Source organism: Bidens hawaiensis, unplaced genomic scaffold (assembly GCF_021521415.1).
Source record: "Bidens hawaiensis isolate Kalapana, Puna unplaced genomic scaffold, B.hawaiensis_p1.1 tig00035099_1, whole genome shotgun sequence".
Classification (NCBI taxonomy): Eukaryota; Viridiplantae; Streptophyta; class Magnoliopsida; order Asterales; family Asteraceae; genus Bidens; species Bidens hawaiensis.
The window spans coordinates 1-20,115 of record NW_027496107.1 but is presented as its reverse complement, the minus strand read 5'-3'; the positions used below and the strand labels follow the sequence as shown (position 1 = coordinate 20,115).

The window sequence follows — 20,115 nt, the reverse complement described above, 5'->3', positions numbered from 1 at the left end:
ATCGCGAAGGCTCCTATCCAGCACAAAACCAAGATGCCAAGTGGTTTGGGCAAATATGACGGCACAACAGATCCAGACGATTTCTTGCAAGGTTTTTACAACACGGGAAACCTAGAGAGCTGGAGGATGCCAACATGGTGTCACATGTTTGCTCGCTGCCTCACGGGCGCGGCGCGTGTCTGGTTCGAGAGCTTGCCGACTGGGCAAATCGATGGGTTCGAGGAACTATTGGAAAAGTTCCAAGCCCACTTCGTACAACAGCGCAGACACACGCGCGACCCTAATGACATCATGCACTGCGTGCGCAGGAATGATGAAACGATTGAAGACTACAAAACACGTTTCAATCAGGAGTCTCTGGCAATCGGAGGTATAACTGAGCAACTCCTGCGCGTGGCCTTTATACAAGGCGCGCACAGTGATCAACTCCGCCGAGCTCTCGTAAGCAGAGATGGCATGCCCACCACTTGGGCCAAACTAATGGAAGCATCGCGAGTCTTTGCGAGAAATGAAAAACAAATTGCCCAAGATAGGGCAAGAGAAAGAGCGCATCAAGCTGAGTCACCGCGCAGCAACGAAAAAAGGGGCAAACACAACTCTGTATGGTCCAGATTGCAACCAACCAGTTTTTCTTCCGCAGAAAAGCAGGCGCAACCAAGCTCACCCCAGCCCCAAAAAGACGTTCGTAATCGCGGGGAGGGTGACAAGAGGGAAGGCGGCAGAGATCCTAACAGACCTCTGCCAAGAATATGGACTCCCCTCACTAAAACGCCTTCACAGGTATTAAGCACTGAGAATGTCCAATTCAAAAGCCCCAAGCCACTACACTACAAGGGACCATCAGACAGTGGCAAGTACTGTGAGTTTCACAAGTCCACAGGACACAACACTGATGCATGCCACCACTTGAAGGATGCAATTGAAAAAGATGTGAAATCAGGCAAGCTGGCTCACCTGGTGAAAAACTCAAGACCAGAAAATGAACAATCAGGAGCCTTAGCCAGCAAAAAGTACAAAAGAATCTGTGTAGCCGAGGGAGGAAGGCAAGGGCAAATATCAAGAAAGAGAAGCGCGCAAATCCAAGGAGATTGGCGCGAGCAACAAGTCATCTTCCCAAGAATCAGGGGAGGCCCTTCCATCAGCAGTCCTCTTGTCATCACTACACACATTGCTCATTATGAAGTGTCAAAAGTCCTGGTGGACACTGGCAGCGAATCAGACATCATGTATGAGCAATGTTTCAGGAAACTGGATCCGGCAGACCAAGCAAGGCTTGAAATTGTGAATGCACCAATCTCTGGTGTTTCAAATGAAATCATTCATCCCCTAGGTCAAATACAATTTGAGCTAACTATGGGGGATGACAAACACAAGCGAGCAGAAGTTGTCAACTTCTTGGTCTTGCCCACCACTTCATGCCACAATATGATCTTGGGTAGGGGAACGATTGCCCAATTCAACGCCATACCGTCGCCAGCGCACAGCGCGTTAGGGTTCCCAACACCAACAGGTGTAACTTTTGTATACCGAGATCATTTGTGTGCAGTGACAAATACTCCGCGGGAAGGGAGAATGAAACTTCCAATGGCAGATAACGCGCCAGAGGAATGGATTCTCAACCCAAAATTCCCGGAGCAGAAGATCACAATTGGCGCAACGATATCAGACGACACGAGGTTGAGAATGAAAAGATTGCTCACAGCACATATGTCGGTCTTCGCGTGGCAACACTCTGATATGACTGGGGTTCCGCGAGACCTGGCACAACATTCTCTCAACACGTACAAGTCTGTAGAGCCAATTGCTCAAAAGAAGAGAGTCATGGGGGATGAGAAAGCGAGGGCCATGAATGAGCAGGTTGAGGATTTACTGCGCGCAAACATCATCCGCCCGATACGATACCAGACGTGGGTAGCCAATCCTGTGATGGTAAAGAAAAGTAACGGGTCGTGGAGGATGTGCATTGACTTCAAAGACCTCAACAAAGCGTGCCTAAAAGATTGTTACCCCCTCCCAAACATCGACGCAAAGGTGGACTCCGTGGCGCCATTCAAGCTCAAATGTTTCCTGGATGCCTACAAGGGCTATCACCAGATTCAAATGGCACCACAAGATGAGGACAAGACCGCCTTCAGAACTGACAAGGGTGTTTTTTGTTACACAAAAATGCCCTTTGGTTTGAAGAATGCGGGCGCCACCTACCAAAGACTTATGGATGCCGCTTTCAACGAGCAAATTGGAAGAAACCTAGAAGTCTATGTGGATGATTTGGTGATCAAAAGCAGGGAGGAAAAACAAATGCTCAAAGACATCGAGGAAACCCTTGGGCGCCTAAAGGAAGTTAACATGAAGCTCAATCCGAGCAAATGCACTTTCGGCGTACAAGAGGGAAAATTTCTAGGTGTAATGGTCACCAAGGATGGTTTCAAGGTGAATCCTGAGAAGGTGGAGGCCATCCTTGACATGCCTTCGCCATCCACCATGAAAGAAGTCCAGAAGCTGAATGGTAGATTGGTTTCAATCAACAGGTTCCTAGCGAACCATGCAAGCAAATCTACCCCATTTGTCAACACATTGAGAAATTGCTTAAAGAAAAGCCAATTCAAATGGACTCCTGAGGCCGAGCAAGCTTTCAGTGAGATAAAAGAGTGTTTGATAAATCTGCCCGCGCTCACAGCTCCACTTCCTGGTGAAATCTTGACATTGTACCTATCGGCAGGGGAGCGCGCCATCGGCGCAGTATTGTTGGTGGATCGCAAGGGAATCCAAACGCCAATATACTATGTGAGTCGGGTGCTGACAGATCCTGAGACGCGCTACTCCATCATGGAAAAGTTAGTTTTGTCACTAACACACGCGTCGCGCAAGCTTCATAGATATTTCAATGGTCATCCCATTGAAGTTCTGACTGGTTACAACATCCAGCAAGTCTTGCGGCGTCCCGCGCTCTCAGGAAGGCTGACAAAGTGGGCGCTGGAATTAGGAGAGCACACGATCTCCTATAAGCCCCGTCCAGCAATAAAGGGACAAGTCTTGGCTGATTTCATTGCAGAAGTCCCCGAAGGAAAAATTGAAGAGTCTCAGCGCGAGGTAGACCCTCCGCGAGCCAATGATGAAGAAAATGTGTGGAGATTATTCACCGACGGAGCTTCAAACAACGAAGGATCCGGCGCAGGCCTCAAGCTGGTGGATCCAGAGAAACAGGAATATACTTACGCCATCAGGTTGGACTTCAAGAGTACCAACAATGAGGCTGAGTATGAAGCCCTACTGGCTGGCCTGCGCATCGCGCAAAAATTCGGAGTTAAAAATCTAGAGGCCCATGTTGATTCATACTTGGTAGCAGCACAGGTCAATGGCCTTTATGATGCCAAGGAGAACACCATGCCTCTATATCTAGAGCAGGCGAAAAAGCTCATCGAGCAATTTGACTGCTTCAGAATCATTCATATTCCGCGCAGTGAAAACAAATCTGCTGACGCGCTGAGTAAGATGGCATCAACCAGTTTCGATCACTTTGGCAAAGATGTCAGGGTAGAAGTAATGAGTAACCCGTCGGTGGTAGCGAAGTCTGTCCTTGTAACGCATACAACCCCTTCATCATGGATAACTCCAGTAATGGAATTCTTGAAGGAGGGAAAAATACCGGACGATCGCGCACAGGCGAGGAAGATAAGACACAAGTCGCAGAACTATGAACTGCTTGATGGTACACTATATCGACGCTCTTATCTTGGACCGCTCATGAAATGCCTAGATGCTGAGGAAGCAAGCTACGTGATCAGAGAGATACACGAAGGAATCTGTGGAATACATGCTGGCCCGCGCATGGTGGTTACCAAGGCAATGAGCGCAGGTTACTATTGGCCAGGCATGTACTTGGACGCTCTAAAAGAGATCCAAAAATGCAAAGCATGTCAGAGCTATGCGCCAAACACCATGCGGCCAAAGAACAACTTGATTCCAGTGACCTCCGCATGGCCTTTCCACAAATGGGCAATCGACATTGTGGGTCCCCTTCCGCAAGCGCAAGGGCGAGTAAAATTTTTGGTAGTGGCAGTAGACTATTTCACAAAATGGGTTGAAGCCAAGCCACTAGCAAAAATCACAGCCGAAGCGATGAAGCAGTTTATCTGGAGCCACATCATATGCCGTTTTGGCTTGCCCATGGAAATTGTGAGCGATAATGGCAAGCAATTCACTGACAAGAAGATATCCAGCTGGCTCAAGGAATTGCGCATCAACCAAATTTTCACTTCAGTTTATCACCCTCAGGGGAATGAACAAGTGGAACGCGCGAACCAAAGCTTGTTAAATGGGTTGAAGAAAAGGTTGGAGGGAGAATCCCATTCTTGGGTCGAATAGCTACCTAATGTCCTGTGGGCACACAGGACATTAAGCAAAACCAGCAATGGCGAATCCCCGTTCAGCCTAACCTATGGAACGGAGGCAATGATTCCAGCAGAAATTGGATGCCCATCCCATAGAGTGCTCATGATGAACAAGATTGATAACGAGCGCGAAAGAAGGTTGGATCTCAACTTACTTGAAGGGCGCAGAGAGGCGGCTATCATCAGTGAAGCCAAATACAAGAAAAAACTGGAAAAATATTACAACCAGCGCGTGAAAGAATGCCACTTCAAGAAAAATGATTTTGTCCTTCGAAACAATGAAGCTAGCCGCGCGATACCCCCGGGAAAAATGTCCCCCAATTGGGAGGGACCTTATCAAGTCTCGGAAGAATTGGGAAAAGGCGCATACGCTTTAAAAGATTTGAATGGAAAGAAGATCCCGCGCGCATGGAACGCGGCACAGCTTAGAAAATGTTTCATATAAAAAATGTCAAGTTTGTAATCAATGCTTTTTAAGCCATTATGAATAATGATACGCGCTATCTTCTCTTAATGTGGATTCTCTTACCTTTTGCATACATGTTTCACACTTCCCTTTATTAATTTTGAGCAATATGACAACATTGTATTGACATCAAAACGAAATAAAAACGAAGTAAAACATACATGCGCGAGCTTCAAGCTCAAACGCGTTAACGAGTCTTAACTCTAAAACGTCAGGGCCTTAGCCCAATTCTATTACCTTTTGCATACATGTTTCACACTTCCCTTTATTAATTTTGAGCAATATGATAACATTGTATTGACATCAAAACGAAATAAAACGAAGTAAAACATACATGCGCGAGCTTCAAGCTCAAACGCGTTAATGAGTCTTAACTCTAAAACGTCAGGGCCTTAGCCCAATAATATGAGCCTTAGCTCAGGGCCTTAGCCCAATAATGTGAGCCTTAGCTCAAATCACTCACAACATCCATCCTACATGCTGCGCAGACTGACCATAAAAATACCTAAGCACAACTAAGGCAAAGCGAATGCCAAAACATAGTTGTTAAGGTCTCAGGTCGAGGTCGCGCATGAAATTGTAATGGATATCTGAGTAACACATATTGACACGTAAAGGCTAAAAAACTCATAATTCCATGCGCGATAACGTCGCGCAAAAGAGGAATAATGAAAACGCCAAGGCACGTGTCAACATAATCAAGATATGGCAAAATCACTTACAATATGACAAGGATTAAGTATAATAATTTCCTTACAACCTTGTTCTTATTTCAACGTGCAAGCATATCTTATTTTCAACAAGCAAACATGCAATATAAAGAGATGAATGGGAATGCGCAAGATGCGAAGAAGGGAAAAACAAAATTTCATTCCAAAGCATTGAAATTTACAAGTTTACAAGATGATGAGATACAAATTACAAATAAAAAAAAAAACATGAAGGGCTTCTCAAGTCTCCACGTCGACTTCAGCCTCTTCATCATCTTCATCACCGCCCTTAGCATCTGGCGCAGCTCGCTCCTCATCATCTCCAAACTGACCATAGTCAAGTTGCTCATCCGGAATGGAGTCTTCTATCACAATAGTGTCAGGAGCGGATCCTTTGGCCACGCCAGAGCCGCTAGCAGGGGCAGCATCCCCCCGCGCCATCATCGCCGCCGCCAGCCCCTTCGCACTCGTCAAGTAAATTCTTTAGCGCGCCAAGATCGGGCTGGTCAGCAAGCGCGGATATCTGCAAATCATAAGGAAAAATATGAGTACAAAAAGACTTGGAAAATAAGTCAAGGTAATCTCATTAAAGTTAAAATACCTGCGCAAGGACGGGAATGGGAGTATTCAAATACTTCTCCCCCATCGCGGCCATGTCCGCGCAGGCAACGTCGCTCTGATAAGGGTAATCGGATGGGTTCTTCTTCAGCATGCCATATTCATAGCCATCCTTAAACCCTTCAGCTCGACCCACCAGGCGCGCGGCAGCGTTGCAATCCATCACCAGGGCCTGAAACTCGTCTGAGTATTTCATCGCATAAGCACAACGAGTCATACCCTGTGAGACTAGCCATTGGCGATCTTGCGCGAGAGAAGAAACAGTCGTCTCGAGGGCAGGAATCTGAGAGTTTAACAACTCAACAGTTTCCTTAGTCTGTTTCAGCTCCTCTTTGTCGGACGCTGCTGCCGCTAAGGCTTCTTCCTTTTCCGCTCGCGCAAGGTCAAGTGCTTCCTGGCTAGACGCTGCCGTCGCCAAGGCTTCATCTTTTTCGGCCTGCGCGGCCGCCAGCTCCTTCTTCAGGGGGGCAACCTCACTCTCCAGTGATGATTTGTCAGTTATAGACTGGACAAGAGCTTGGTCACGCGCCTCCGCGTCCAGCTCCAAGTCGCGCACTCTACGCGCGTACTTGGCAGCGTCCGCCTCGGCCGCCTGCAGCTTCTCCCGCGCAGCCTGTAGCTCATTCCCGCGCTTAACGAACGCGGTGTTGGCACTTGCTCTGTTCTCACTGAGCTCTGCTTGGAGCTTCTCAGCTCTCTCTCGAGCATCAGAAAGATGCCAAGCAGATACTTTAGCCTCTTGCTTGGCTTCGGCAAGAGCATCACGTACTTTTACGTAATCATAGCGAAGCTCTTGGGAGGCAGCAAAGAAAGCCGACCCAGCAAACAGATGGTCGTTGAGCAAGTCATCGCGAGCGCGGCCCTCCTGAAACCTCCTTTCAGCTGGAGGCACAGAATGAGCCCAGAATTCCGCACACACACCCATGGATTGAAATGAGCTGTCCTCAGTAATATTCCATCTCGGGCGGTAAATGTGATCGGCTTCCTGCAAACACAAAGTAATTATCTAAGTCATCAAAACACTAAGATGGAAGTCCGCGCAGCGGAGCAAAAACGAACCTATACCTGCGGGGATGAAGCAGAAAAGTCAGCGCCTGGCCCACGAGAAGACTCCGCCACGAAACCTCGTGGCGCTGCAGGGCTGGCGCGGCCACTGCCGGAGCCTTCAACTTCAAACTCCTCATCCTCCTCGGAAACAGGCCTTTTCTCCTGCGACCTAGAACCAAAATCGGTCTCGCGAGGAGGGCTGTGCGCAGGAGGAGGTGAGGGAGGTCTCGACGCCGCCAGGTCGGCGCGTAAAACGGCCTCCTGCTCCTTAGTAATCCCGATGAGGGGAGATTCAGCACTTGCAGGAGCAGGAGCAGAACCAGCGGCGCTGGCACCGGCGCCAGGAGTGCCGCCAGCAGCTTGTACGCCAGCAATGACTCCTATGAAAAAATCAAACAAAAAGAAATGGTTCATGACTTGATCTAAAAGAAAAAAGTCAGAAAATAAAAGCGCAATACATACCTTGGCGCAACTCCGTTCGGGAGTCAAACATCGCCATGAAGTCCATTCTACCCTTTTTCGAGGGTAAAACAGGGGACTTCGAAGCGACCTCCGGCGCAGGCGCGGCACCTTGTTGCGCCTGGGGTTGATCCACCAACGTCGCCGGCTCTACATACATTTGAGTGAGCAAAGATTCATTAGTAACTCTATCAGAATCGCGCGGATAGAGACATAAAGGATAAGCAAAGTATACCTGTCGAAGGCGCAACACCGCTTCCCTTTTCCGCCGCGCGAAGGGAGGAGGTAGTGGCACCATACCTCAGGTGGACAGGAGGTCTGCCCACTTTTTGAGGCAGGGAAGACAAGGAAACCTTGGTGGTAAACACCTGGGTTTTCTCAGGTCCCTTCGCCTGAGCAGGAGGATCCTGAACAACAGGGGCATCATCTTTCTTCTGTTTCTTACTGGCCCCTGCGCCAGTTTTCCCCTTAGCTTTACGCTTTAGTTGGGGCGCCTCCTCTTCCTCCTCCTCTTCCGCGAGCTCCAGCTCGTAGTTTTCGAGCGCATCTACAATACGTGCAACAGAAGTGTTAGCCAAATTTGGTATTATAAAGGCAAATGCATAAGTACAAAGGCTTACCAGGCGCATCGCTGTCAAAAAGAAATCCCAGATCAACAGGGATGAACATGTCATCGAAGCGATCGGGAAAGCCAACCTCCCCAGCGCCCAGCGCGACGGAGTCACCCTCCATGTGCTCATCATAGGCGGCGTGGATATACTCCTTGGTGACTGCACAAAACAAATCAAATGATATCAGCAAAACGAATTATATTCGCGCAGAAGTAATGCAATAAGATTAACTTACACAGGCCGTCAACTTGGATAACGGGCTCAGTCGCGCTGTCGGCCCACCTTCTGCTCATACCAACCCCCACCAGCGCCTCCTCGCAAATGTTCTTGGCGGGGGATGGTTCGGCAGTCAACTTGTTTACCCAGGCGCCAGTTGGGTTCTTGAGGACACCCACATCCGCAGGCGCAGAAGAGATCGCGCGCATTGTCATGCGGATGGGGATCACACCAGCCCTTATATAGAAAAATCTCTCAGACCAGTCATGAAGGCTCTTGAATGAAACAGTGCAGCACTTGACCTTCTGACTGCGAGGAATAAATGAGAACCAAGAATCTTGGATCTTGGGCTTGTAAAAAAACTGAAAGCGCCGAGGGGTGGGCTCCTCGCGCTGGGATTTGCACATGAACTCAAAGTGAGTCATGCGCACAAGTCCAAACGGATGGACTTGGGATATATGAATCCCATAAAACTTAAGCAGCGCACCCACAAACCTTGTCATCGGGAGACGAAGGTTGCAGTGGGTGAAAAAGTGGCTATAAAGGGATATATAGCCAGTGGGCGGGTCCGCCGCCGTTTGCCCGGCCGCCGGCAGGATGCAACCATACTCAGGGAGAAATCCCTGAGAGGCGATAAGGCTGTCAAAATCGGCCTGCCTCAGCTTGCAGGGGATCTCATCCCACTTCTTCACCGTCTTGGTCCTCCCTACATCCTCCGATGAGGCCTCAGCAGCTTTCTTCCCCTTGCCGGTCTTCTTCAACGTAGACATTACTAAGGATTTAACACGGCGATGGATATGGGAGATTGTGTTGTCTGAACTATCAGACATACAACTATAAAAACGAACGGAGGATGCCTCTAAAAGAACACAGATCTGGAAGCAGAAGACGGTAATCGGAATAGAATGAAGGAGAAAAAGCTCTGAATAAACAAGAAGATGAAGGATAAAAAACTCAAAGGGGCTGGCTTTTATAGGCCCAGGAGAGATAAATAGTGGTACTGATCGGACTCCACGCGCCACCACTCGCAGGTGTAAGCCAACGCGAGCGCGACACGTGTCCCTGACAACTGTGTGAGGGGACACGAAAAGAAACGATACAGCTGCCACCAGAGTTCATGCGCCACCACTCGCAGGTACGGACCAACGCGAGCGCGACACGTGTTCCTAACACTATGTGAGGGGACATGAAAGGCAACTGTAGCACCTCGAGCACACGAAAGGTCTGACACGTCTCCATCACGTACATAGACGATTCGTTTCAACCAAAAGGATAGAATTTCGCGCAACGATGAGTAATAAGAAGAAAAAGACAAAGCCCTATTAAAAGAGCAAACTATTAAGTCGAATATCTATCTTACCTCGCTCGCGCGAGACAAGACACACATTAGACTGGGGGGGCTTGAAGAGGTATGTACCCGCCTCAACACCGAGCGAGGCGGGTCAACCCACAAGATACAGACAAGAGACTTGAAATCAAGATATTATGAAGGCACAAAGCCAAAACCTATGCGCATTGCGCATATCACATATGCTCACGCATATCACATATGCTCATGCATCACATGCTCAGGCATCACATATGCTCATGCATCACATATGCTCACGCATCACATATGCTCACGCATATCACATCTGCGCGTGGCGCATATCACATGCTTGTGCATATCACATCTGCGCATGAAACATCTGCGCGTGAGAATAAAGAGAAGACCTCGCGCATCCTCAGGATAGGCGCATATCACACATGCACATAATCAACCTCGTCCTTATCCAAATCAGGATTAGGGCAACCTTGATTGTGCACGTCAGACAACCTTCCAGAAGGTATCTTTTTAAGGAATAAGAATATGCTGATGCTGACAGCTGCCAAATGAAAGGTGGACAACTCAGCATAACCCATGTGCTACCACGTGATTATAACCAATGAAAAAGCACCAGGTGTCCCCAAGGACACGTGGCGCAAATCAATTGGAGGAGGCCAACAAGGCTGAGCTCAATCAGTGGAAACCCTAGCACTATAAATACCACATCAACTCTACAAGGAAAGAGACTCAATCACACAGTTACATCCAGTAACATACAACAACATACAATCACATCCAATTACAGAGTATTCAGCTATTAAGCAATACTCTCCAGATTTCCTTACTCTGATATTATTATCTTCTCCCACAAATACTTATTCTCACACCGGAGGGTTACCCCAAAGAGGACCCCTCTGTCCCTTTCTGAGGGGTAAGTTTACGGTGCTGTTCATTTTGTAGGTGGAAGAACCCAGATCCCAGAGATCCATCGGTGAAGAAGCATAATCACACCCGAGGAAAGTAGATCGTCTACCAGTGAGTCGATCCACGTTTCTTCAGTCACAAAAATGGCATTGTCTATTAATAATTGTTGGTTGTGTTTTGGGTGCATTTTCAGCTTCGCTTCTCTGAAAGTCTTGTTGCTTGGTGGTGCACCAATAATGCAAAAGTTGTGTCCTATCCAATTGAAAAGATAAGAAGAAAGAGGCTGATGACATCGGGTCAAGCAGTTAAGTACAAGAATTCAATGGATGCATTTGTTCATATCTTGAAGAATGAGGGTTCTAGGTCTCTGTTCATGGGGGAATGTGTTCCAACTATCCCAATCCGAGCCATTGCTGGTGCGTTTGTGCTCTCCGGTTACGATCAATTGAAGTTGCTCATCGTTGGTGATACGTGAGGTCTAAGTGGTGGTAATTAACAATGATGCATGACTAAAGATTATGAGTTCTTTATAACATATTATTTTGGTTTTGATATGTTTAGTTTTACTAATGAGTTGATTTTGGTAAATGATACTTGTTGAGTGTTGATGCTCAACAAGAGTAATTTACCTCCAAATATGATTATTATGTTTTGTTTTTGTTTTTTTTTTTTTTGTATTTTGTATATGACATAAAACAGAATTAACTGTTGTTCCATTTTTTTTCCCGAAAAGGATGTTGGCCAAGCTCGTTGGATCCATTCATGACCATTGGGAGGGAGTTACTTTTGAGTGGCATCATTATATGTACTGCATAGTATTGAAATGTTGACAGCGAGTTAACATTTAGACAATGCTAACTCTATTGGTCGTGGCCAAGAGCGTGAATTAATTCTAGACATTGTTTTATGCATGTATATATACGCCTACTACGAAGAAAAAGCATGGTTAAATGTTTATGATTGTTACGAACTCACTGGTTTAATAGCTAACGTTGTTTCAAGATGTTTCAAAGTTCATATGACCTGCAAAATATATATTAGATAAAAAGAATTAGCACTAAATAGGATTGATATTAAAAGTTACCCAACACCACATTCTAGTTCGTCTTATAGCAAAAGAGTACAAATTTGTACCATCTTCATCTCCATTTTATACAGAAAAAACCAAGTTTATCTATGTGTTAAAGAAAATCCTAACCCTTATGTATTTGGATCATGATTGACTTATAGATTTAGAAATTGATGATTATACAAGAGATACTAGGAAGATATAAAACACACGGTTAATGGTATAAAAGTACCTGTATATTTCAATACCGTTTGGTTACAATTACATGTTCGTAATCATGATTGACTTATAGATTTAGAAATTGATGATTATACAAGAGATATTAGGAAGATATGAAACACACAGTTAATGGTATAAAAGTACCTGTATATTTCAATACCGTTTGGTTACAATTACATGTTCGTATTTATAGGACTTAGGTGTATGGCTGGTCCTGTAGTTTGCGCGTATTGCATGTTTGATCTTTAAACTTAACTAATTACAAATTTGATCCTAATAGTTAATATCTTATTACTAAGTTGGTCCAAATGTATGAATTTTGTAACTACGGTGGTCCTTACCCGCTAACACGGTCAAATTTTCAGTCAAGTTTGTGTAAAATGACCAAAGTACCCTTAATTATAAAAATAATAACAACAACAATAATATAATATAAGTGTGATTCCCGGCAATATAAAAAGTATTATTATATTTCATAAACGAGATTAAGACATGCTTAGACTGGGTTAAGTGAGAATTAAGACCCTTAAGTTAAATATATTATTTTATGCTAAGAATGAAGGGAATATATATATATTTTAAAATGTGCGAAAAGTCAAACGGAATAAAGAATTTTGGTGATAAGAAGATACGAACGTTTTTGCTTAAACGTGTGAATATTCAACTCGACATTCGAGAAAAAATCCATGGTTGAATCCATTTGAACACTACAGAGGATTGAAAAGCGAGAATGCTGGCGAAAACGTGACTCAATTCCAAGTTATAACAAAGCGGGAAAATGCAAATTACTATTTTCAAACACGGTCGTTAAAGCACATGTACCTATTAGCTTGTAAAAGTTGATGCTATCGCAGTATTTGAGATTTATTATTTGGATAAAATAAATCAAATAGACACCATAAGTTTGGATGAGTTGTTTTTGGAAAAAATAACTACAGTCGTTTCATTAAGCTTGGAGAAACACGGAACCAACACCGGGAAACGATCGATAATAACTTATTAGCGGCAATAATAAGTTAACGAGACAAATTTAAGTCGAGAACGGAATAAATATTTTGACGAAATGCATTTGGAAAATAAAACGTCACTCGAGTAGTGGGATCGTTGAAGCGAGAGACCGAAACGCGATCGTAAAACTCGTTTTAAACCGCACCCCACTTTTCATTAATTTAACAACATATTTTCTGCATTTTAGATAGAGAAGGGTAGAGAGAAGGACGAGAATTCCGGTTGCAGCCCGACGACGGCCGGTGGTGGTCCGGTGCGGTGGTTCGGTGGCGACCGAAGCCCATCTTCTACCCGGAACCAATTCAACGTCCCGAACACGATGGTAAGCTCCGATCGTCCTCATTCTGGGCTTAAGTTCATTAAAAACATGTTTTAAAATCTGGATTGTTAGTTTTGCATGTCTGCAAAGAGCGGTCTATAACGGATGATCTAACGGTCCGATCGTCTTGATTTTTATACAGAGGGTCATAACCCATAAATAATCATTTTGAATTGCGGATATGAGGATTGGAATAGTTTAAGTTGGATTTCTAGACCCGTTTTTGTATTCAGTTTGCTAGGGATATTCTATAAACGCAACTCTAAATAAATGCAGATTCCCGGAGATCCGACCGTTGGATCGAGCTGAACTTTTCGGTGAACCTTCCTAACATATAGATACTTACTCCAACAAAGGAATTGATGATCAAATGTCCGGACAGTGAGTTATATGATCCTTCATTTACTATTCAGATTCTAGGACGAAATTAGTTTCTTAATATTGGTTACATATAGGTTTTGAGGTGAGTGCGGACGATCTGAGACAAAATAAATGTTTGTGATGCAAAAACGAACACATTGGTACATCCGGATCACATTTTGTTTTTACTTATAAGTCGATCTTAAAAGGAGAAAAGTCCTGATCTTCATAATCAAAGCCAAAGAAATAAGCGGTTAAAAGATCATAGCTATTGTGCTATGGTTAGGGTGCATGGTCGCATTAAGTGTGGTGTTGGAAATCTTAAATAAGTAGTGAAGCGGGTAGGTTTTTGGTACGGGTGTCGGGTGTGGGGACGATAGAACAATGCGGGTAATATTGTATATTATTAAGCAGAAAACATTTGGTTGGGATTAAGTGGGCTAGAGTTTAAAGGGGCACATAATATTAACAATCACAGTTACACGTGTATGTACTTCTAGGGTTCAAATGAATGAGAAAAGAGTTCACATGTCGGTTATGATCTCATTACAAATCTTTTTGGTACCAAAACGGGTTTTTAAAAGTAAAAACAAAATGATAAAAAAAATAAAAATAATAATAATAATAAAATATATTCTTGGTTTATACTATTTTTAACTTCATTGAGGACTAGGAAAGGTTTAAGTTTGGGGAGATTTGTTAGTGACATTTTTTTGCCATGTTTTATAGCACTTTAAGCACTAATTTTTGCCATATGTAATGCATTTATCATACACGTATTACGTTATATAGTAAATATAAGTTTGGGTGGAGTAGAGTCGAGTCTACTTTGGAGTGGTTTTATTGTTTTTGTAGGTGCAGAGCGGTCTCAAGAGAAGACGATGGACGTTGGAAGGAATTATCAAAAATCGATTATTGTCGGACCACATTCCATAGGTTCTTGAAGCTTGAAGATATGAGTCCTATATTGAAAGAATATTCTCATGAGCTCTAAAGATATTTTATATTTCCCACGTGACTTTTAAAAATAAAACACTTAGGGTTATCATGAAGGAATATTTGAATTTTAAATGACTTGGGGGATAATTAAGAAAAGGATGACGTGAGGTTAAAAAGAAAATTCAACAATTTTGATGGATCATCCCCGGCAACATCACCGATTGATAGGGTGTCGAATCCAACTATTAAAATAAACCTGCTTAGACTTACTCTGAATAGTATGAATGGAAGCAACTATCATGCAATTCTCATTCATGTGTTTCATCAAGCAACTTGTATGCATAATAACAACACAATATGAAAAGATACAATTTTGTTGGTTCGCCGCAAAATAACAAGTTTTAGACAAGTATACCCATTAATTCAAGGAAAATTGGATTCAAATAATCCAATCTATCAACCATTGGTCAATATTAATCTCAACTAACAATCTAACTACTTGGAATTCCTACTTTCATTTTTGTTACCAATAGCAATCTCATTCTAACGAAGTATTAACTCCAATAATTTTGTATTATGTGGCGTGTGACATAGATAATAATATTAAAAAATAATATATAAAATTAATTAATTAATTATATAATTCAGGAGAATAAATAGATTGGTGGATTGCCACTAGCTTGGTCTAATGACAAAGAAGAATGACTTTTCAACCAAATGATTGTTGGTTATAGTCTCACTTGAGGCATAAGGATAAAATATTAGCTATTCAAAAATAAAAATAGAATGGACCCACCATGTCCTCCAACTCATCGTCTCTTTCATCTCCTACTCTCATCCACAATGGATCACCACTTCGGCACCACTCCAGTAACTACTCCGGCCTGTAAGAGAAAGCAACTGCTCGAGAAGTTGGTACAACCTTAACCCTCACCATGTGTTTCCAGCCAAACCTGCAACTCCGACAAGAAGATTGCTTGAAACGACATCTCTGTGTGCGTCATGGTATTGAGACTGCTCGGAACGGGATCTCGCATGCGAATGTTAGGTTAAAGATGAAGTGTATGGTTTCGACGACTGGTAGTTTGAACTTGAAATTGACAAAGTTGGGTTATCGAGAACAAGATTATGTTCCTGAGTCTCATTTAAGAAAAGAAAGGAACATAAATTAAAGAAACAAAGGAGGAGTTGTGTTTAGAGTTTTTATTGAAAAGAAAGAAAAAAAATCATAATATTTTCTGTTTCAGAGTTTCATTTAAGAGAAGAAAGGAAAAGGAAATGTGAGAAAGAAAAAAGAAAATAGAAGAAAAAAATTCCTTCCAACCTAGAAGGAAATGAGAAGAAAGAAAAGGAAATGAGAAAAAAAGAAATAAAAGAAAAGAAAGAAAAGTAAAAAACTTTCATTTCTTTTCTCCTCAAAAATAAACTCGGAAACATAGTGGAAGTGCTTCTAGAAGAAACAGGTGTTTATGTATTATTTCTTTGAGTTTCATAATCATTTATTTTATTATTTTCATATTACTATCCACGTCACACGCCACATAATACAAAATTAACGGAGTTAATAATCTGTTAGAATAGGATTGTTAATGGTAACAAAATTGAAAATTGAGATTGCCGGTAGTTAGCTTGTTATTTTGATATTAATATTAACCAGTAGTTAATAGTTTGAATTATTGGAATCTAATTTTCCTTAATTCAATCACTAATCACTGGTAAAATAAAAAAAATCTTTAATAATAAACATAAACAAACAAATATATTAACGAGCACATTATCGAACTTTCACGAACACAACTGAACGGACATGACATCTAACCTTATATCTGTTCATTTAATTAATCAAACATAGTCCCTTGTCCATGATCCTTCACTTATTAAAAATTTAGAACGAACATAAACAAACTTCTTGTCAAAACAGTTGATAAACAATTTTCCGAACGCTCGGTTCGTTTAGTCGTTTAGGCTCCCTAAGTTTGTGTAGTATAGATGTGATTTTGAGAAATGAAATAAACACGGTTGAAGGAAATGGGCCTCCGTCAACTCCACCGTAAACTAACAACCGCCGCCGCCGACAAACTCCCAATATTATACAACTCCACGACCACCTCGTCCGACAGCGCTGTTACACTGCAGCTGCTGACGTGGGGCAGAGGCTCTTCCGGCCAGTTGGGTAACGGGAAAGAAGAATCCCAAATATACCCGTGTCCGATTTCATCACTGATTCTTGGTTCCGTGTCTTATAATATAATATCATCTTGTGCCAAGGGTGGAAATGGGCAATTGGAAATTGGTGTTGGGTGTGGGTTGTTTCATTCTGCTGTGTTAATTGATGGGAGGTTATGGATTTGGGGTAAAGGAGACGGTGGCCGCCTTGGGTTTGGTCATGAGGATACTGTGTTTCAGCCGACGGTGAACCCGGGTTTGGAGTCGGTTCAGAGTGTGGCTCTTGGTGGACTTCATTCGGTTGCGATTGATTCGGCTGGTCAAGTGTACTCATGGTCAGTTTGAAACCTGAACTGTGTGTTCTTGATGTTAATTGTCAATTTATTCATTGAACTTGTTTATTGAATGTATGCTATTACATAAAGTTGAAACATTTATATGAATTTAGAGTTGAATAGTATCAAGCATTGGGTGAGATCAAATAACAAGTATTTTGCTTAGGTAGCATAGGAAAGTATTTTATTTTATCGGTAAGTGGCTCAAATGTACCCGGATTGAACTCACTACAGCGGCGTTGGAACTGGCTTGTCTAACTATATCATCTTGGCTTTGGTGTTTAGTCTTTAGAGTTTTGTTTTACAATTTTAGCTTTACGGTTTAGGTTTTGACGAGCCAGTTCCAACGCCACTGGAATAAGATCAGTTAGAGTTTGTTGCTTTGTTTGAGCTGGATTTTATCCGAAACAAAAAATCATTTTTAGGCCACTTAGGCAAAATAGACTTTTTTGGGATTCTTCCCCATCAAACATTTTCCCTATAAACAAGTGCACATAATTAAAGAGACTAAAACTCATTGTCAGTGGTTCTAATTTAGTTGATGGCATTTGATCTTTGCTTTATATGAGTTTATACTGCGTTGAGTTTTTTATGACATAAGTTGTACTTTTTTATCAAAGTTATTAACTTCATTATATTAGAAGCACGTCACACATGAACAGTCTATGTTTACAGGTTATCTGTAACAAGTATAACTGCAGGGTGTGTCCGGTTATATGTAACATGTCACAGTTGTTGCTAGAATGCATTATATGCCATTTAACAATTTATTGACACCATTTCACATCCCCAAATATAATTTATAGTATTGACAATGTAGAGATGATTGAGAATTTTAACCATCATTTACAAAACAACAGTAAGGTGTAAAGAACAGAGAACACAAAGATTTTCTGAAGCACCAAAAAAAACTCTTTGAATGTAAATATTTCTTCAAATAATGTTATTTTTGCGGTCTATAATGAAGTTTACAGGGGTTATGGTGGGTTTGGAGCTCTTGGCCACTCTGTCTATACAAGAGAACTTTCTCCTAGAAGAGTAGAAGGCACTTGGGAGGGCAAAATTTGTCAAATTGCAACTAGTGGCACACATACTGCTGCCATCACCGAAACAGGTGGCTCTCGTTTTTTCAACCTGTTACATGATAAATTATTCACTCATATTGAAATTGTAACATAACGGTTCTTATATACATGATCAATGTAGGTCAACTATATACTTGGGGAAGAGATGAAGGAGAAGGCAGGCTTGGGCTTGGGCCTAATCGTGGCCCAAATGAAGCTGGTGGGCTTAGTATACCTACCAAAGTGAAAGCATTACCAGTTCCTGTTGTTTCCGTTGCTTGTGGTGGTTTTTTTACAACAGTTATTACAGATGATGGCCATTTATGGAGCTGGGGTGGTAAGTAATTTTTTTTCAAGATATTTTAGAGTTAGTTACATGGATAGATCCTTTGGTTTGGCCATATTGTAACTTTAGTCCCCAAGTTTAAAAAATAATAACTTTAACCAACTGTTTGCACAAACGTAATTAACACAGTTGATCCCTAAAATTGATGGAGGTTAACTTGTTTCATTAAGTGCGTGTGAAATGTCCAAAATGCCCCTTAAAGTTAAATTTAATAAATACAAAGTTATACTCATTTGGGTCCCACCTCTTTTACAATTCAATGTATATATAAAGTTGCATCGAGATCTCAAAAGTCTTTATTTTGTACAATTGTGTTAAGGGGTATTTTGGACATTTCATATGCACTTAATGGTACAGTTTAACTTCCATCCATTTTTAGGGACGAACGGTGTTGCATTCATGCAAACAGTTGCTCTAAAACTGTAACGTTTTGAACTTCGTGTAGTAATTCAATATTTGTTTGCGAATAGGCGATAAACGATTTAAAACTGATAACCTTAACATGTTCTGTTTTTGGCAGCAAACTCAAACAACGAGCTTGGAAGAGTTAATCGAGTGGGCGGTTGGAAACCTCAACCGATTCCTGGTTTGGATGGTATTCGTGTCATTCAAATAGCAAGTGGTGGATATCATTCTCTTGCTTTAACTGGTAAGACAGTTGCTAACAGTAGAATTGTAATTTTGCTTACGGAAATCTAATGCTTTATATATTTTAATTAATATTAAAGATGAAGGGCGAGTATTATCTTGGGGGTATGGTGGACATGGACAGTTAGGCCACTTTTCTACACAAAATCAACCAGTTCCAACAGTTATTGAATCTTTAGCTTCTGAAAAGGTTGCTTATATCGCTTGTGGCGGATCTTCATCAGCTGCTGTAACTGGTAAATTTTATCTAAGTTTTAAATAAATTTAAAAAGTTTTATCTAAGGCGAGTGAAGCTGATTTGTTATGCAGATGATGGTAAGTTGTACATGTGGGGAAATGCAAAAGATGGTCAACTAGGTGTTCCAGGTCTGCCCGAGATACAACCGTTTCCAATAGAAGTGAAGTTTCTTAAGGATGATGATGGTTTGGGGTCCCACAATGTTGTTGCGGTTGCCATTGGTGCATCGCATGCTCTTTGCTTGGTTTCAAGGTCAAATGGTTCATGATGAGTTTAACAATGTTGTTTTGTATCACCTCATATTTGTTTTGTTTTGTTTTGCACTTTTATGATGGTTCCATGGGGACACTTACAGTAGAAAATAATCTCGGTAGAACTCAATTGATGTTAGGGGTGTTCATGGTACGGTTTATACCACAAGTTTTAAGATTACAACGAACCAAATAATATTCTTTTGTGGTTAACTCATTTCAGCTGAGGGTTGTTAACAACGGTTCATGGTTGACTATACACAAATATTATAGCTTTTGAATAAGTAGTGTCAACTCATGACAAGTAGTAACAGGAAATGGGCTAAAAACAAATTAAACGATTGTTGAAGAATATGTTTGTGTTTGTAAAACTTTAGGCAAATATCTCATATTTTTTATTGCGTT

At 42.2% G+C, this 20,115-nt stretch overlaps 2 protein-coding genes across 2 annotated transcripts in view; both read left to right on the top strand.

Annotated features, from left to right (window-relative positions):
- The window catches only part of LOC143587024 (ADP,ATP carrier protein 1, mitochondrial-like), a 39,710-nt gene extending 24,993 nt beyond the window's left edge, over positions 1-14,717 (top strand). Inside the window, exons 4-7 of the mRNA XM_077068427.1 lie at positions 10,942-11,208; positions 13,232-13,366; positions 13,819-13,826; positions 14,579-14,717. Coding sequence (XP_076924542.1) covers positions 10,942-11,208; positions 13,232-13,366; positions 13,819-13,826; positions 14,579-14,717 — 549 coding nt within the window. The remainder of the gene's footprint in view (positions 1-10,941; positions 11,209-13,231; positions 13,367-13,818; positions 13,827-14,578) is intronic.
- A 1,973-nt stretch (positions 14,718-16,690) lies between these two features.
- On the top strand, positions 16,691-19,774 carry LOC143587026 (RCC1 domain-containing protein RUG3, mitochondrial-like). The gene is made up of 6 exons (XM_077068428.1): positions 16,691-17,163; positions 18,138-18,277; positions 18,370-18,564; positions 19,094-19,222; positions 19,302-19,457; positions 19,531-19,774. The coding sequence occupies exons 1-6, from the start codon at positions 16,691-16,693 to the stop codon at positions 19,725-19,727; spliced, it is 1,290 nt and encodes a 429-aa protein (XP_076924543.1). The 3' UTR covers positions 19,728-19,774.
- The last annotated feature ends 341 nt before the right edge of the window (positions 19,775-20,115 follow it).

What these genes read in the sequence shown, in the direction of transcription:
- LOC143587026 (XM_077068428.1), top strand. Translation starts at nt 16,691, where the DNA reads ATGGGCCTCCGTCAACTCCACCGTAAACTAACAACCGCCGCCGCCGAC. An exon ending in TCATTCTCTTGCTTTAACTG is followed by an intron (nt 19,223 to 19,301) that starts GTAAGACAGTTG and finishes TTAATATTAAAG; the next exon opens with ATGAAGGGCGAGTATTATCT. An exon ending in TTCATCAGCTGCTGTAACTG is followed by an intron (nt 19,458 to 19,530) that starts GTAAATTTTATC and finishes TTTGTTATGCAG; the next exon opens with ATGATGGTAAGTTGTACATG.